General features: G+C 43.8%; 1 protein-coding gene across 2 annotated transcripts in view; it reads left to right on the top strand.

Annotated features, from left to right (window-relative positions):
• The window catches only part of Tnc (tenascin C), a gene marked incomplete in the record, with an annotated part of 93278 nt that overhangs the window by 19844 nt on the left and 54754 nt on the right, over positions 1-18680 (top strand). For both annotated transcript variants that reach the window (XM_013513252.1, XM_013513253.1), the window contains 7 exon segments: positions 6086-6670; positions 9232-10641; positions 11328-11591; positions 12305-12420; positions 13275-13431; positions 17013-17282; positions 18257-18442. In XM_013513252.1, coding sequence (XP_013368706.1) covers positions 6214-6670; positions 9232-10641; positions 11328-11591; positions 12305-12420; positions 13275-13431; positions 17013-17282; positions 18257-18442 — 2860 coding nt within the window.

The following is an 18680-nucleotide window of genomic DNA, read 5'->3' on the forward strand; positions in this document are numbered from 1 at the left end:
AGCGCCTGCCTGGCAAGCGCAAGGTCGTGAGTTCAGTTCCCGGTACCGGAGAAAAACCAAAAAAAAAAAAAAAAACAAAATCACTACCTTGCATAGTTACTTCTGTGTGGTATCTGTGTGGAGGGGGAGTGGTTGTGTGTTTTGAGAACACTTAGGATCTGTCTCAGCAAATTTGATGTCTACAATACAACTTTATTAACTATAGCCATGGTGCTATACATATGATGCACTGTTGAAATTCCCCCATTCCCCTTTCCCCTGCCCATGATCTGGAGGAAGAGATACAGCTGATCAAATTTCTTGACCAAGAGGCAGGATCTCTGCTTTTTGACATGTTTTACCACTAATTTTCTGGGTGGCTTTCTCTGGACTTTTCAGTTCAGTTATTCTCTTAAATAAGTAGATGCTATGGAAAGTAAGTTTCAAGTCATATGCTATCTTTACTTCGTTGCACGTAGCTGCCTGGGGTGACAGATTCTGAACACTTGGAAGTGGTGCTCCCCAGGAATGTGTCATTACTGAGTACTGGCGTCTGCCGTGTACACAGAATAATATGAATAGCTGCCACGGATTCACCATCCCTGGACTCAAGTAATCTTCTGCAGTTGCTTCTAAGCCCTGCTCAAATGTGCTTCTGATGCTGGAATTGGATTTCTGTCTGCAGATGGAAAGTCCTGCGAAGCTGGGCCAAATAGTTCCCATTAGGAGCACAAGCATTGAAAGATCAGACCACAGGCAATTTGTTCTGGAGAGAGCCCTGGCTCAGCAGCATGGACAGCCATCCCAGTAGCAGCACTGCCTCTGAAAAGCCTTGGCCAGGGAACTTACCTCCCAGAAAAAGGCCCCACCCAGGCTTCCCCTGCTACTAAGTCAGACCAGACAGGTTAGGAGGAAAACCATGGTAGTAACCATAGGCTCTATGCTCTCCTAAGCATTTCAGAGCATCCTTGCTACTTGACAGATTGACATGCTTGAGAATTACACGCTTCCATGAAAAAAGCATGGTGTTTTTTTCTGGTGCAAAAAGTGGTCTTTGGGGGAAGAGAAAACTTCCCAAAATTCGCTTATGATTTTCTCACTCATCAGAGACTACCCTTCTCTCAACTGCTTTCTTCAAGAAAAAGACCCAAGCAATGATGCACACCAGACACTAAAATCTGCTTCTTCCCTAGTGTTAACTAATTGTTTTGCATGTGCTGTCTCATTTATCCTCACTTATTCTTACTTACAGATGAAAGAACTTTACTATGGAGTTGATATTAATGTCACCATCTTACAAATGAAAAAATTTAGGACCAGAGAAGAAATGGTCCACATCAAGGTGATAGCCACTAGATGGAATCATATGGAGTTGCCACTCCCTAACCATTTTGATCTTTAAAAAAGTGACAACTCCATGTGGTTCAGACTAATACCCAGTGGCACAGCCAAGTGGTAGCAGTATCAGATTAACTCTAGAGCAGATAGTCTCAAGCATTACACAGACGCTTCTCGGATATTTGTTCAATTTTAGCATTTATCATTTTTCCCAGTTAGGATCTGTTTAAAGCTCTGCCTCCTTTACAGGACTGCGAGCTCATCAAGACCAAGGTCTGCCTATCACTATGTCTGAAACACCCCACCACTCCCAGGCTAGCCTATAGCCTGATATAATACTCATCAGCTCATCTCTGTTGGACATAAGAACAAATCATCTCCAAGTTAATTAATTCTCTGGCCTATGAGTGATTGCTGGCCCCACTAATATCCCATCTGGGCACCCATTAAGGCACCATGCTTCCTAAAGGAATTATTACTTCTGAGCACTGAGACCCAAGCACTCAGGGCTGGGAGAGTTTTTGGGTTTTAGTTCAAATTTTCTCAATTCATCTGTGCCTCAGGTTGTGCTGACCTCACTCAGTTGTGGGGATCAGGTGTCCTCGGAAAAATATCCACACTTAAAGCTGTCTCCTGGCTTCTGGCTCTTCCTGACACATTCCAAGAAGGAATTTATGGATGTTGGGAAGGACAAGGGGTGAGGAATTTCAAGAACATTTAAGAACCCCCATGTAAGCAACTCCATGCTTGACAGACACGACACAGTAAAATTCTCTAGCCTATATATGAGCCAGAAAAGAAAATTGGTGTAAGATATCTCTTGTGTTGCCAAAACGATGGGAAAATAAATTCATCTGCATTTTTTAAACAGTAGGAATCATCCTTGTCCCTCCAAACCTCAGATATTTCACAAGCATACCTCAGTGATCAAGAGGAATAGATTCTGTGAATTACTAAAAATGAAGTCATGAATAATTCTGAAATGTGACTCTAGCCAGTTGGATGTAAATCTAAATCTCTAAAAATGAAATTGTTTATTGTTTATTCTCCAGCTGTGATGAGGGAAAATTTCAAAGAGTGTTGGTTCCTTCCTCTAGTAATGGTCTTAGTCCTCTGGTGAGCTGCCTAAAACTATTAGTTTAATCCATGCTGCTCCAAAATACTACCTACCACACAGCTTATCAAAGATCTCTCTCTTATGTGCAGAAACATGCCTTCTTTAGCCAACAGTCAAATTATCCACACATTAGCACTTACTCTGTTTTCAGGGGCCAGAGAAATGAGACACCTCTTGCTTCTCTGGAATTTATGCATGGCAGTCCTGCCACCTCAATCTCACTGTTCTCAGCTACAGGGTAAACACTCTGCAGTCCTTCCTCCATCAAGATATTTTCCAGACCTTTCATTACTGATCACTTCCTTTAAAGATAAGCATCTAATTGTGATTTTAAAGAGTTTCTGTAGAATAAATTGCTCGTTCTTAAGATATAAAAGCCCTCCTATCAGACTTTGTTTCTTTATATCTAATCTAAATCTCCCACACTGCAAATTCCAGGCACTTTCCCCAGGTCTAGCCTCAAAGGAGACATAAACCAGCCAGCTATCTGCATGAGAATATTTTGCATTCTTGAAGGTCGTTATTTGCTCCCTGGTTTTTCCCTCTCTGGAATAAATATTTCTAGTTCTAGTAAACTGATCTTCACAAGGTTTACCTCCTCACCCATCAGTAATTTCTGCAGCTCCTCTGATCTAGATCCAACTTGCTGCTGAGTTTAAGATAGGATTCCACTAGGATGTCATGTTCCAGCTTAAGTACAAGAAGGCTGCTGGCATGGACTCTTGCTAGGTTTCATTTGTTCCCAGAAGTACAACAAAATAGCAGCTGTGGCTTCAGGAGTGCCTACTATGGGCCTGAGGCCATGCTGAGTGCTCTCTGCACAGCTCTCTAACCCTTAATTCCTCCCTGGAACGGTTTCAATCCCTAGTTTGTAAATGAGGTCATGATTTAAAGACGTTTAGTAGCTTGCCAAAGTGATAGGGCCAGTGAGTGACATTTGTACCCAGATGTGTCTCATACTAAAGTTTAAGTGTTTTCCACAATGTGGAAGATATAATAGATATTCCAAAAAGCACAAAATCATCCACCTGCCCTCAGAGAACCATGAGCCAAAGTAAATGCAGAACATTCAAGAATGATATGATTTTCCCTTCGTTTGACATTTGAGTGTGTCAGTGCCCATCTTAAATACACAGAAAATTCCTCACCCTACCCACACTCTGACGATTACAGTCCTAAACTTGGAGTCTTGACCAGCAATTCTAGTGGCTTTTTAGATGGAAATCTGAGTCAATTAGCAACACACACACACACACACACACACACACACACACACACACACACAGAGTTTTAGGTAAAATTTAAAAATACTTCAAGCTTGGCCCAGGATTCTTACAAAAGAAGTAAAGTATTCACAGGACAAAGGTAGGCAAGGACTTCAGGAGAATGAGAATTAAATACACATTCCAATAGAGCATGCAAATAATTGGCCAGTAAACAAGTGAAATGGACCATGTCAGTCTGAGAGAAGAAAATGTGCCAAGCTCTCCTCTTCGTAAGAGTCTTCATTCAGCGTCATTACCTATATCCCAGATCCACAAATAATTACTTAGGACACAAATTTGAATAAGAAAATACGTTCAGAAGAGTCGGGGTTTTTTCCTAATCACAGAGAGGCTCTAAGTAAATATTACTTGAATAGTTGATAAAATATCAACATGAACATAATTAGGATATAGTGGGAATGTGACTAGAATAGACATTGCTAAATGCCTGGCAGGTGCTTTCTCAGTCTCCAGACCCATTCTCAAGCTTATAAAAGTGTTTCTCTGTTCACTTTGTCTGCCACAGTCCCTCTCTCAGTTTTTCAGAAAATTTCTGTCATCATGAAGCAAGTAATCATTGATGCATTCTACCACTGGGATAAATGTTCCTGAGGAAAAAGTTGGAAAACTCCTTACAGGATAAGCAATCCTCATGCCACAGCTGATTGACATATATGGACATTTTAGAATGTGCCCTTCTAAGCATAGCATAGGCACAAGGAGATGTGAGTTTGTGAAATGACTTACTGAAGACCAAATGGCCCTCCAATTATTTACTAATTGAGGATAATGAATGACGTCATACCATGTATAGATCACGGTCCCATGTACTCATGGTGTTATTGTGGTCAGTGTTGTACTTGTCTTTCTCTCTTCACTCGGTAATTTCTCAGCCCCCTTTGGTACCTCTCCTTTCCTCTGCTGCCTGAGTGCCTATATAGTAGAACAGCCACAAGACAGAAGAGTAAGACAGCAATGTCAGAACTGCTCCATGGCAGCACTTCTTCTCAATACCATTTCTCAATACCTTTTCCTCAATACCATTTGTGAAATGACTTACTGAAGACCAAATGGCTGTCCAGTTATTTACTAATTGAGTAAATAAGACTTAGTTTAAATTTCACCCTTTCCCGTATGCCAGACCCTGCCATTCTTTGGACAATTCCTTTGTCTTTCAAACCCCATAAACAATTAAATTCTGTACCTACAAAATAAATCCTTTGCATTCCTTCTTTGTTCCCTAAGTAGTCAACGGATGATTCCATTTTCTTCTTAATTTTATTATTAAATCCCCTGATAGACACTTGTTCTTATATCTCTTTCTACCATCCACAAAACTCTGTTGAGGGAGCCTCACCAGGAATAGGATTCTGTAAGTACTGCTGGATTGGAGAAGACATCAAAGGCCCATGAGTATCATTTCTGAGCCCTTAGTTGCTGTGAATATCAATGTAAACAACTGGTTAAGGTTCTTCTGAAAAGTAGACGTTTGAAAGTTTTGGATATAAATCAAGAGAGGAAACTAAAGTACAAAGAGGGAGAGAATACTACACCATCAGTCACATTACCAGGAAGCTTGGCTGAGATGAAAGCTCAAAGTGCATTCTGGTGTCCTTCATCTTGCCCTCTGGCTCCCCTGATAGAACCTGTCAGATAGTGTTAAACTCAGTTTAGAAGGTCAGCGTTAAAGTCATTGTGGAAGGTCAGTAATTAGAGGCAGGGGTTATAAACCATGAAAGGGGGCTGTAACCTTCACATCACTAATAAGTCACTCAGAGGGCTTGGCTGGTAAATACTGAAGAAATTAATGAATATGCAAGTGATGTCTACTTAATACTCTCACATCATTCTTTCAACTCTGTTATTAGCCATTATGATCTTCACTATACATAATGCAAAATAAGGGCTGAGCATGATGGTGTTTGCCTGTAACCCCAGCATGCAGGACGCTGAGGTAGGAGGATTAATATGCATTACAGGCCAATCTGGGTGAGTTTAAGGCCAACTTGAGCTACATAACAAGACCCTGTGTCACAAAAAAAAAAAAAAAAATGAAGCAGCAAAAGGAAAAGTTATATAAATTACCCAAGGTCCCAGAGTAAGAGATGAGACACAAACCCGTGTCCACTCATTCCAATGTTTTGCTCTTTCCTCCCTGCTCTATTGTCTCCCTAAATTTCCAGAAATCCAGTAGTGAGTGAAATAATTCCTTGAAGATTATAAATTTCCTTTAGACACCATTTTATAGACTCGTTACAGTATATACTCAAGGAACATCAAGAAAAGTCCAAGCACAGAAGACATAAAACCAGAGGTCACTTGGAAATGTAGATATCCAATAGATTCAATTAGTAGTAGATACTAATAAGTTTGATTCCCTTTGTAGAAAAACGTTCTTTCGGGAAGATTGACGATGACTGATTTGGATGCTACTCTGTGCTTCTAATTTCCAAGTTAGTACAAGACTAAGAGACTCTAGAACCCCAGAAACACCTTGCCAAGCCCACCTCTATCATGGGAGCCATGACTCGGCTATTACTGGGAATCTTCCTAGCTTTGCTTGTGCTCCCTTCAGAAAGTGGGGTCCTCAAAAAAGTTATCAGGCACAAGCGGCAGAGTGGGGTGAATGTCACCCTCCCAGAGGAGAACCAGCCAGTGGTGTTTAACCATATCTACAACATCAAGCTGCCCATGGGATCACAGTGTTCTGTGGATCTGGAATCGACCAGTGGAGAGAAGGACCTGGCCCCTCCTTCAGAGCCCAGCGAAAGCATCCAAGAACACACAGTGGATGGGGAAAACCAAATCGTCTTCACGCACCGCATCAACATCCCCCGCCGGGCCTGTGGTTGTGCTGCTGCTCCAGACGTCAAGGAGCTCCTGAGCAGGCTGGAGGAGCTGGAGCTCATGGTATCCTCCCTGAGGGAGCAGTGCACCATGGGAACAGGTTGCTGTCTCCAACCTGCAGAAGGTAGGAACTGGTGGCAGGCTGGCCCTTCCCTGCACAGAAGGGACAAATGATGGGTATGGCAGGATCCATTAATGGTTTCCAAAGTGGGTTTCTAGGTGCTCATTTAAAAAGCTCTTAAAGACGAATGTGGAGAACATAGCCATCTCTCTCCTCTTCTCAGATAAGTCATGATGGCAAATGTTTCTGAGAAATTTCAAGGCTCCTAAGAATTCTGCTTTTGAAAACTCTGTTTTATTCCAGTGATGTTTCTAAAACTGATTTGGCCATGAAATCTATCCATTCCTCACCACAAAACCTGTGAACATGTCATGAAATTCTGGCCCCAAAGTGCACTCTGTGTATGATCCTGCTCCATCATCTCACTGAACAATCAGGGAAACTGAGGCTTAGAAAGAGTGTGATATTCCTAAGATATAGTGGGTCTGAGTTAGGTCTTAAACCATGGACTGCTATGTCCCGGATTTCTCCACAGTGTGTGGTGAGAACTGTGATGGTGTGGAGTCTGTGGGAGTTAGAAAATAAGTTCCTATGCAGTGGAGCCCTAATATGATGACAGAGGTCTCGGTCCTGACAAAAGCCCCCTCTAAGTGCTCTGTATGAGGCACTGTCACTATTATCCCCTTGATCCTCCCAACAACCCTTAAAGATAAAGCTTAATACCCCCTCTGTAGGTCTAAGAAGTTAGGCTTGGAGAAGTTAACCAAATGCTCACAAGATGGCACAACAAACAGTGAGGTCTGTGGCTTTCAATGCCTCTCCGTGTCTTCAGAGTTCACATCCTCTGTTGACACCCTGTATCCATGTGCATCCCACTGAAGGAATTTTGTTCCTCTGGAATGATGTCTTTGTCTCCATTCTTTGAAGTTGGTAAGACTATGAAAGTTTCAGCAATTTCAAATCAGAAATGAAAATCTTTATTTCTGCCCCACTCAGAGAAAAAGTACCAGGAAGTACTTGGGTAATCATTTCAAGATTAGACCTCTCCACCATAAGTAGGAAGTACTATAAGTGCTCAAGTTTTCTAACGCAGTATTTTCATAAGTTTTCTCCAGGCATAAATTACTTTGCACATCTGTCAATTGCCTGGCAAAATGTAGATGAAAATACTAAGGTTTGACACTAAAAAATAGGTTGTAATCATTGTTCTTTCATTCAACTACTAACCGGGCCCGACCCTGCTTAGCTTCTGAGATCAAACGAGATCGGGCGCTTTCAGGGCAATATAGCCGTAGATGGTTGTAATAATTGTTTATGAGTGCTGTCCAGTAAAAATATAACATAACCACAAATGTAATCTTCAACTTTTCAGTAGTAATATTAAAGAAAGGAAAAATAAGCAGGTAAAAATTATTTCAATCATCTATTTTATTTAACTCAATTTTTTAAAAATCTGCTTTGTAGCCTACAGTCAATACAGAAATAATTAATGGATGTTATATGTTTTATTCTTTTATGCTGTCTTTAAAATCTAGTGTGTATTTTATGCATGCAACACACCTCAGGTTAGATGAGCCACAATTTTTTCAGTGACTAACGCCTACATACAACTAGTGGCTGCTATAGAGCACATTAGATTCCCACTTTTGAAACTAACTTTCTAAAAAATAAGTCTTTCTTTCCTCCTACCTGAAAGGAAATAACACATAACAATACAACTATCTAGAAGAGAATGAGAATTTTGTTTTTCTTCCTTGGGCTTCATGAAGATCATAGCAGTAACTTCTACAAGTTGAGCCACCCCAATATTTAAGATTCAAAAAGCAATTTGTCAGCCCTGGCCTGCATTTCACCAAAACTGTAACCCTCTAGACGAGGAAAGGCAAAAGATAGAGGTGCGTGAGTTTCCTAGGACAGAGTCACATTAAAAGGCATCCTAACACAACTTGAGAGCCACTCTTTAGCTTCCTCCTTTCATTTATGGAAAATTAGAAAGCTTTCCATGATGTAGGCCCACATACTAACTTGAGCCACTCCCATGAAGTTTCAGAAAAGATAACAGAGAATCACAGGAGTAAGCACTTCCTGTTCTCATTGTACCCTGGTTCTCCCTGGGAAGCAGAGGATCAGTTCCACTTGACCTAGAAGGAGACTGAGCTCCAGAGGCTCAATCTACTTCTACTCACATGCCTGGCACAACTAAAGACAAACAGAATTCAGTTCAGTTGAATAACTGTTTGGTATCTCTTAGGTGCCCGACCTTGACTAGGAACCAAAGAAGTAGTAACATAGCCCCAGATAATGTATTCCACAGGCAGTGACTGACAATCACTAGTCACACGGGATTTTGATACACACACACACACACACACACACACACACACACACGGTACACACTATCTTTACATACAAGTCTGCAATTTGGGGGAGTACAGGTTTAGAATCCCTGTACAATTGGCTATGAGCCCTATCTGATTTCAGACACTAAACAACTGGTTTTTAAGCCCAGTAGCGCCTAAGAGTACAACCTTCCTGTGACTCTAGAGCGCAGCTGAGTTTGAATCTGGGTTTTGCAGGTAAATCTTGGGGGAGGCCTGCCTAGAGTCTCTGTGTCTTCCCTGCAGGCCGCCTGGACACCAGGCCCTTCTGCAGTGGCCGAGGTAACTTCAGCACTGAAGGGTGTGGCTGCGTGTGCGAGCCTGGCTGGAAAGGCCCCAACTGCTCCGAGCCCGAGTGTCCAGGCAACTGTAACCTGCGAGGCCAGTGCCTGGAGGGACAGTGCGTCTGTGAGGAGGGCTTCACGGGCGAGGACTGCAGCCAGCTGGCCTGTCCCAGTGACTGCAATGACCAGGGCAGGTGTGTGGACGGGGTCTGCATCTGCTTTGAAGGCTACGCGGGGGCTGACTGCAGCCAGGAAGTCTGCCCGGTGCCCTGCAGTGAGGAGCACGGCAGGTGCGTGGACGGCCGGTGCGTGTGCCAGGAAGGCTTTGCAGGCGACGACTGCAACGAACCCCTGTGTCTCAACAACTGCTATAACCGCGGGCGCTGTGTGGAGAACGAGTGCGTGTGCGAGGAGGGTTTCACAGGCGAGGACTGCAGTGAGCTGGTCTGCCCCAACGACTGCTTTGACCGTGGCCGCTGCCTCAACGGCACCTGCTACTGTGAAGAGGGCTTCACAGGCGAGGACTGTGGCACACTCACCTGCCCTAATGACTGCCAGGGGCGGGGCCGGTGTGAGGAAGGCCAGTGTGTGTGTGATGAAGGTTTTGCCGGTGCTGACTGCAGTGAAAAGAGGTGTCCTGCCGACTGTCACCACCGCGGACGCTGCATTAACGGGCAGTGTGAGTGTGACGACGGATTCACGGGACTTGACTGTGGGGCGCTCAAGTGCCCCAATGATTGTAGTGGCCATGGCCACTGTGTCAATGGCCAGTGTGTGTGTGACGAGGGCTACACAGGGGAGGACTGCAGCCAGCAGCGGTGCCCCAATGACTGTCACAACCGGGGCCGCTGCATAGACGGAAAGTGTGTGTGCGAACCAGGCTTCCAGGGCTACGACTGTAGTGACATGAGCTGCCCCAATGACTGTCACCAGCATGGCCGCTGCGTGAATGGCATGTGTGTCTGTGACGACGACTACACAGGGGAAGACTGCAGGGACCGCCGCTGTCCCCGGGACTGCAGTAACCGGGGCCGCTGTGTGGACGGGCAGTGCCTGTGTGAGGACGGCTTCACCGGCCCCGACTGTGCAGAGCTGGCCTGTCCCAACGACTGCCACGGCCAAGGCCGCTGCGTGAATGGACAGTGCGTGTGCCACGAGGGCTTCACGGGCCAAGACTGCAAAGAGCGAAGGTGTCCTGCCGACTGCCACGGCCAGGGCCGCTGCGTGGACGGCCAGTGCGTGTGTCACGAGGGCTTCACAGGCATGGACTGTGGACAGCGCTCCTGTCTCAATGACTGCAGCAACTTGGGACAGTGCGTTTTGGGTCGCTGCATCTGCAACGAGGGCTACTCCGGGGACGACTGCTCACAGGGTGAGTACGAGCAAGCAAATGGGCATGTTAATAGCCATGATGGAGTGCGTACCTTGTACGGGGCAGAGGACTGTATGCTTATCAACACACAGAGACTCACTTCATACATGAACATGCTTCTCTTAAACACACATATGCAGGCACTGACTCCGAGGGGGCTGTGGTCATTCACTTGGTACAGAGCTACCTAGCTAAGGACTCAAATGGGTGTCTTCCTTGTGCCTCTCTCAGTCATCCAAATTATACTTGTTGTCATAGAGGATCTCCGCCATTGGTAGCCAGAGCCCAATGTCTAAGATGACTGAAGCAGGGACACCTGATTAGAAATAACACTACGCTAGCAGGAAGGGAAGGGGAGTCCCAGTCTTGCTAAGGTGAGCAAACTTGGGCAGACTCACCTTCCCATGCTGACTCTGGACCAGGACCAGGGAGTGGAGGAGTAGAAGGGGCCAGGTTACAAAGAACTCCTGGAGTCCATGCTACTGCCCAGAAACTTCAGCGCAGTACAAATACTAATGAATTTTAGGGCTGGAACTTGTGTTTTAGTGGCAATGGAAGCTGGATTTCAAAGGCAGAGCCTCAGACCTCTGTGGCTGACAGTGGAAGACACAGAGGTCCAGAGAAGCAAACCTAGGGGGATTTTACGTGGCATGTTACTGACCCTAGTCCTTTCTGATTGCTGCCAGTGTCCCCTCCCAAAGACCTCATCGTGACAGAAGTGACAGAAGAGACCGTAAACCTGGCGTGGGACAATGAGATGCGAGTCACAGAGTACCTCGTAGTGTACACACCCACCCATGCCAATGGCCTGGAAATGCAGTTCCGGGTGCCTGGGGACCAGACGTCCACCATCATCCGGGAGCTGGAGCCTGGCGTGGAGTACTTCATCCGCGTGTTTGCCATCCTGGAGAACAAGAAGAGCATCCCCGTCAGTGCCAGGGTCGCCACCTGTGAGTGAGCCCACCCTGCCACTGGCCCTCCCCTGAGCAATCCTCTCCCCACTTCAGCCCCACACTTGTCCTTTCATGGTTATACCAAGTGAGACCCCACTTCCCAGTGGAGTCCCTCAAGTATTTTCTTGAAGAAATTCCTCATTTTTAACCAGCTAGTCCTCCTTGCTCTCCCCATGACCTTCCTGTAAGTTCTTCCTTTAAACATCTAGCATCAGCAGAATTACCTTCACACCTGAAGAGCAAGCTGTATCTAGAAACTGGCCCTTTCTTGCTTAGTAGTGTTCACATAGGCTGCTATTACTGAACTTGTACTGCAGGCCAGGAAGCAGGCCAGCAGTCTATGCAGACTTTATCACTCCGTCTTCAATGTGTTCCTAAGGGCAGTCATAATTACCTCCTTCCCCTGGGCAGAGGAACAGGCTCAAGGCATTCCGTGCAACTTGCCCAAGGTCAAATGCTTGTAATAATAGAGTTTGGATTCTAGCCCAAGTCTGTCTGATCCTAAAGCCGGTGCTTTATTCGTGATATGAACTAGCAACTATACAATCATGTAATTAGTCCTAATATTAATTTTCATCCTGTACCGTAGTAGACAGTATCCTGGAAGAACCTTTACAGAATCATCTTTAGTTATCAGTCTCAGAATAATGGGCATCTGTGGTAGGCTTAATCTGCCTGTCCTTACATCCTACTTGTGCTCTTCCTGACAGACTTGCCTGCACCTGAAGGCCTAAAATTCAAGTCCATCAAGGAGACCTCTGTGGAAGTGGAGTGGGATCCTCTAGACATTGCTTTTGAAACATGGGAGATCATCTTCCGGAATATGGTAAGTAAGGGATGTGAGGAAGCAGGTGTATTTGACCTCCAGGACATGGGAGATGACCAAAACACTTTGCAGACTTTTACTTCACTCTGTTTCCTTAGCTTTGGGGGAAAGATAAGGCTCTGACAAGCACTTTCCAGATTTGTGTATATATTTTAAGTTATGTTCATTTCCCCCTTATTTTAATAGGTCAAAAATATAGCATTTCAGCCTGAGAGCCTAGACAAATAGAGATTAAATCATTTCTAGATTTTGTTTTGCAAATCTCTACTCAGAGGCAAAGAAAAGAAGAACTAGTCTTTCCCTTAAAGCACTTCTTAGATTTGGGCAACCCTTATTCTCATCCCCAACAGCACAGGTGAAGTGAGAAATTTTATTTCTGAATTTTAACCCGTTCTCTGATGCCAACTATCTGTGTGGCCATGGGTCCATCAAACAACTGCTCTGATCCCAGCATCTTAGTCTTTCAAAGGAGGGCTTGAGTTTCTAGTTTCAGAATTCCTTTGGCTCTCATGTTCTGTCATTTGACTTCCCTATCAAAAGGTGTAGACAGGGGCTGTGGATTTAGCTCAGCAGCACAGCGCTTGTCTGGCAAGCTCAAGGTCATGAGTTCGATTCCCAGTACTGGAAAAAAAAAAAAAAAAGGTGTAGAGAGATTTGCAAGAGGACAAAACAAACTAGGGAAATGTCCATCACCTCTGTGCTGTCATCATCTAACATACGGCTCTGATGCATAGGAAGTACCTAATTGATAGAAGAAAAAATAAAGAGAAATAAATGAATGCAGAATAAATGAATCACATACATGAAGAGGGTGCCATCTCCTCTGAGGCTCATCAAGGTGCTCTGTCTTTCAGAATAAAGAAGATGAGGGAGAGATCACCAAAAGCCTGAGGAGGCCAGAGACCTCTTACCAGCAAACTGGCCTGGCCCCTGGGCAAGAATATGAGATATCTCTACACATCGTGAAAAACAACACCCGAGGCCCTGGCCTGAAAAGGGTGACCACCACCCGTGAGTATCCCCTGTGACCCATGAGAGAGCTGCTGGGGCCTCATGGCACCCTTTGGGTGCTAAAGTGCCATCTCATGATATCAAGACTCAGTTTTGCTGATTAACAAAAAGCCCAAATATTATGGTTTACAATTTTCTGCAGACTCATGATCTGGAGTTGGTCTCAGCTGAGCAATCAGCCTGTCCTTGACTCGCTTATGCATCTGTGTGGTCTGGGGGTTGATGGCCTTAGGATGCCCTTGGCCAGATGGTGACATTGTGCTCCACGTGGTCTCTTATCCTCAGGAGGCTGTCTGGGGGTTGTCCATGTGGCTTTAGTTCAGCCTCAGAACTGCAGGATATCACTTCTGTCAGAGAAAATCTCAAAGCCAGTCCAGATTTAAAGGTAGGGAACCAGATGTATATTTAGATGAGACGAACTTCAAAGTCATGTTCTAAGGTGCATCCATGCAAGAAAAAAAGTAATTAAGCTCATTGCCAGTGATCTACCATGTCATCCAATTTAATACCAATACCCACTCTCATGAGAAAGCCCAGGCAAGCATTCACGACTTTTTTTTGGTCTCGGCAAATTTTTTCAATTTTATTTGTATTGATATATGTTTGCAGTATGTAAAGATTACATTACTTGTGGGAATTGGTACATGTACATAACATAGCTTAATTCTTTTTCTTGTCCAATTCTCTATCTCTTGGTGCCCTCCCCTTTTGAAAAAGATGTATCTCCTCTTTAATAAAGAGCAAAATAAAACATAGATAATAAGATAAAAGGAGGTTGACCTTCTTTATTCATATTTTGGGTTTCTCATATAAGAGAAAGTATGTAATATTTAACCTTGTGTGTCTGATTTATTTCACTTAACATTGTGGCCTCAATATGCATCCATTTTCTTACAAATCACTCAAGTTTATCCTTCTTTATGGCAGAATAGTGCTCCATTGTATATCAATACCATATTTTATTCATTCATCTGTTGATAGACATAGAGGCCATTTCCAATATTTCGCTCTTATGAGTTGTGCTACTATAAACGTGGGCATACTGATGCATACTTGTACCACTGTAGTATGATGTTTTTAACTCATGTTACTATATTTTAAGAGTATAAACTAAGGCCTGACGAAGTTGAATCACTTTAACTAATGCACATAGGCCAGACAGTTAGACCACACCTTTTAGCAATGATTCGTTTCAGACCTTTACCATCAGCACTGAATAGGCTTTGGATTTTGCAGAATATTGATTCCATGTCTTCAATGACAAGAACAATAAGACCTAAACAAAATTTCCACTCAATACTAATGTCATAAAAATTTCTGAGAGTGGAAAAGAACAAAGAAAGATGTAAGAAAATAATTGTGAATTGCCATTTAGGAAAACCTCTTTACTTTCCAAGGTAACATATGTACCAACTTTGGAAGGAGTTGACTCTTCTTGGCAAAGGGTTGTTGGAAAAGTTAAAGCTGTTGACTAAACGGCAAGAAAAAAACATCTTGTATTTAAACATTTGCACATTTTGCCTAGCTCGGGGCTAATCCATGGGAGTCTCCTACACAAGCAACTGTTTTCCATCCTCCCAACAGCAGCTCTCTGTGGCACGCAGAAAGCATGTACCAACGGGAAAAAAATCATTAGATCATCAGGAAGGCACAGAAAAGATTAAGCAAATGCTAATTTGCTGTAGAGAAAGCACACTGAAAATACAAAAGACATTTCTTTTACCCAGCCTTTTCTTTCCATTTCAATTTGAGCATTGGTTGCTTTATTTTCTTTTAACTGAATAACAAACACCCCAGTATCTCAAGTTCCATAACTATGTAAATATTAACGCTGAAGGACCGATGTTGCATTTTGCTGACCTATCTGAAGTTTTTCCTGGTTGAGAGGACTGTAAGCTTTAAATGAAAAAGGAGTTTGGTTCCTTCTCTGTGGCAGCTAGATGGAGGATGTGTTATAACTATTTTGACTATTTTGGCTGTGAATATCTTTGAGAGGCACTGCCACATAAAAGGGAAAGAGCATGGGCTTTGGGTCCAGTCAGTTGTGAGTTTAAATTCCATCTTCACCACTGCTTTGGAAAAGGCCATTTCTTTTGGTCTCAGATACAACATTTGCAAAATGGGTTTACAACCTCCTCCCTGTGAGACCATCACAGGGACAAAGTTATGAACGACAAAGCATTCCGCTTCAAACAAGTGTGGAGCAATCTGCTCCCCTATTCAGGGAAACAAATGCAGGGAGTGTCAATGTCCTTGATGGACTCCTCCCTTCCCTCCTGAAAAGGGTGGTAAGGAAGGTGAGGCTATGGTTTGGGCACATGTTAACAGTAAGGACCCTGGACAAGCAACATCACTGACAATTCATAACATCATTTTTATTGTGCATTTTTGTGGGTTCATCATCTTCCAGATGAAACTGACTTATAGTAACCTAGACTTGAAAAATAGACTTGGTAGGATCTTTACAATAGGTTGTGAATCATTACCCTTTCTCAGAGCCTGCATAAAGCCTAGTACCTTCTATCTGATACCACTTCTTCAACTAAAGCTGAAAATGCAGACTTTACTACTTTAAAAAGGAGAAACAAATGTTCACTGTGTACATAGTACACTTCTGTCTCTATGCTAGGGATCTAGAAAGGCCAAAAACTGCTTGTCTGAATGCATGAATGACCCCATCTAAATTGGTCCAAAGTGCAGGGAAATCTGCTAGAGGACCACAGCAAAGGATACTCTTAGCAAGTGCTTTCAGGGCAGTACTGTTTGCCTATAGCAAGGTTAAAGGAGGCTTCTGGCTAGAATGTCATATGTGAGATTTTGAAATGTGGATAGATTTTGGGCAGGGGAATGGTGACCTTATGGAGATGAAGCATATGCAGAGACCAAGAGGCGACAAAGAGCAGTAATGAGCTCCCAGAGGTCTGAGCAGTGTGCTAGCGTCAGACCAGGATATACAGGGGTTGGTGGGGCAGGAAGCAAGCTTACCTGGAAACCAGAAAAACCAAGGTCTAACATACGAACATAGTCAAGGCATGATATAGTGATGATTTTCTTGCCTGAATTTTAATCAAAAACAAATTCCCATACATCATCAAGGCAGTCTAGTACATCAAATTCTTGCCCTATAATTCTAATGGAAAAGTTACCTGCCATCCCGGAAAGTTTTGCCTAACTAAAAGAAAAAAAAAAAAATCAGAACCACTGCATCACATTTTTCAGGAAATATCCCTTATGCATATTTCCTCAACTTATGAGAACAGTAATGATAATAATAGCACCAACAAAGGAAGAACCATTTATTATGTAACTGCTGTGTGCCAAGCTCTGTGCTAGATGCTTTGTAAGCTTTATCTCCTTCACTATTTGGACAAAAAAAAAAAAACTCCTAGCAGTAGATATCATAATCCCCACTTATAGCTTAGCAAACAAGGAACAGGCTCTCGATGGTAAAATAAAGTCAGGTAACCAGTAGAGAACTAAATATTCACCCACGAGTCTGGATGATGCCAAAGCCCCCCTCTCAGGTGCAGCCTGGTACTAACCTTGACTTCTGAAGGTGCCTTGTCTTCTACCTGTGACAGGCTTGGATGCCCCCAGCCAAATCGAGGTGAAAGATGTCACAGACACCACAGCTCTCGTCACCTGGTTCAAACCCCTGGCTGAGGTCGACGGCATTGAGCTCTCTTATGGCATCAAGGATGTGCCAGGTGACCGCACCACCATCGATCTCACCCACGATGAGAACCAGTACTCCATTGGGAACCTGAAGCCCGACACCCAGTATGAGGTGTCCCTCATCTCCCGCCGGGGTGACATGTCCAGCAACCCAGCCAAAGAGACCTTCACAACAGGTACCAGGCATCTCCTGAATAACAGGACAGAAAGGGGAGGGTGGCAGTGTCTCTTTCCCTTTTCCTTTTCCTTTTCCTCAGTAGCGAGCATTGAACTAAGCATTTTTGCCCTAAGTTCTATTCCCAGCCCTTTCTTAGTTCTTGAAATAAGGACTCTCCTAAATCGCTAAGTTAGCTCAACCCTGTGGTCCTCCTGCCTCAGCCTCCCAGAGTACTGGGATTACAGGTATGTGCCACCACCCTAGACTGGATGGCAGGATTTCTATCCCACTCCATGTGGGGGTGTCTTCCAGACTCATTTTGCAGTAAGGAAAGTGGAGAAAGGATTTCCATACCTCTACAGTTTTTTGAAATACTGTAACAGTTAATATTTCAAAGCAAAATTCCAAATAACCCTCCACAGCAGTTTTCTGTTGTTGTTTTATACATAGAAGATGTTAGTCCAATAGTCTCAGAGAAAAGTTCTGGTTAAAATAAAATTTATAAAATTTACATAAACATGTTTAAAATAAAACACAGCTTATAGGAAACAGGACTGACAAAAAAGCCCCTAAACTGTTAGCCTATGGCATTATGTTTAAAGTACCAACATCTCAATTACTTATTCAATAAACATTTTTCCAGAGCTCAGTAAGCACGGTATACATTACTAGAACTGTAATGATGAAACCCAACAGACCAGTCCCGACAATCGTGCTCTTTTTCATTTTCTTGTGGTTTTTTAAACACAAAGTCTGAGAAAAACACAGAGGATTAAAATTGTCACACACATCGCTAACAGGGAAAGATGTCAAGGGTTTGTTTAAATTCGTGTATCAGCCATGGGACCAGGGTGTGTGAGTGTCAGGAGAGAAGAATGTGTCATTTCTTTCCAGTGACCGGCACCTTTTGTATCTCATCTTGAACTGTCAAAGACCCCTTCTTTCCTGGTGCCTGGCATTTTTAGTGCAAAGGTTCCCTCTTCTCCTCAACAGGCCTGGATGCACCTAGGAATCTCCGACGCGTCTCCCAGACAGACAGCAGCATCACCTTGGAATGGAGAAATGTCAAGGCAGCCATCGACAGCTACAGAATCAAGTACGCACCCATCTCTGGCGGTGACCACGCCGAGGTCGATGTTCCAAAGAGTCAACAAACCACAACCAAAACCACACTCACAGGTGAGTGTCCCCAGTCCAGCAGCCCAGAGGGGCCTCAAAGGACAGGCACCTGTGCCCACATCTCCCTTATTTTGCAACCCTCTGAAGAAAGAAATAAGCCCAGTTCCTAGCAATTCCTGCCCACTAGAACTTCAATAGGTAAGGCCCCAGAAACTGAGAAACCAGAGTGTCCAGGGACCAAGTCAGAGCCACATTTCCATACCTTTGAAACCCTGCCCAGTGCCAGGCTGAATCCCGA

The sequence above is a fragment of the Chinchilla lanigera genome, unplaced genomic scaffold (genome assembly GCF_000276665.1).
Source record: "Chinchilla lanigera isolate Chin_1 unplaced genomic scaffold, ChiLan1.0 scaffold00018, whole genome shotgun sequence".
Lineage (NCBI taxonomy): Eukaryota > Metazoa > Chordata > Mammalia > Rodentia > Chinchillidae > Chinchilla > Chinchilla lanigera.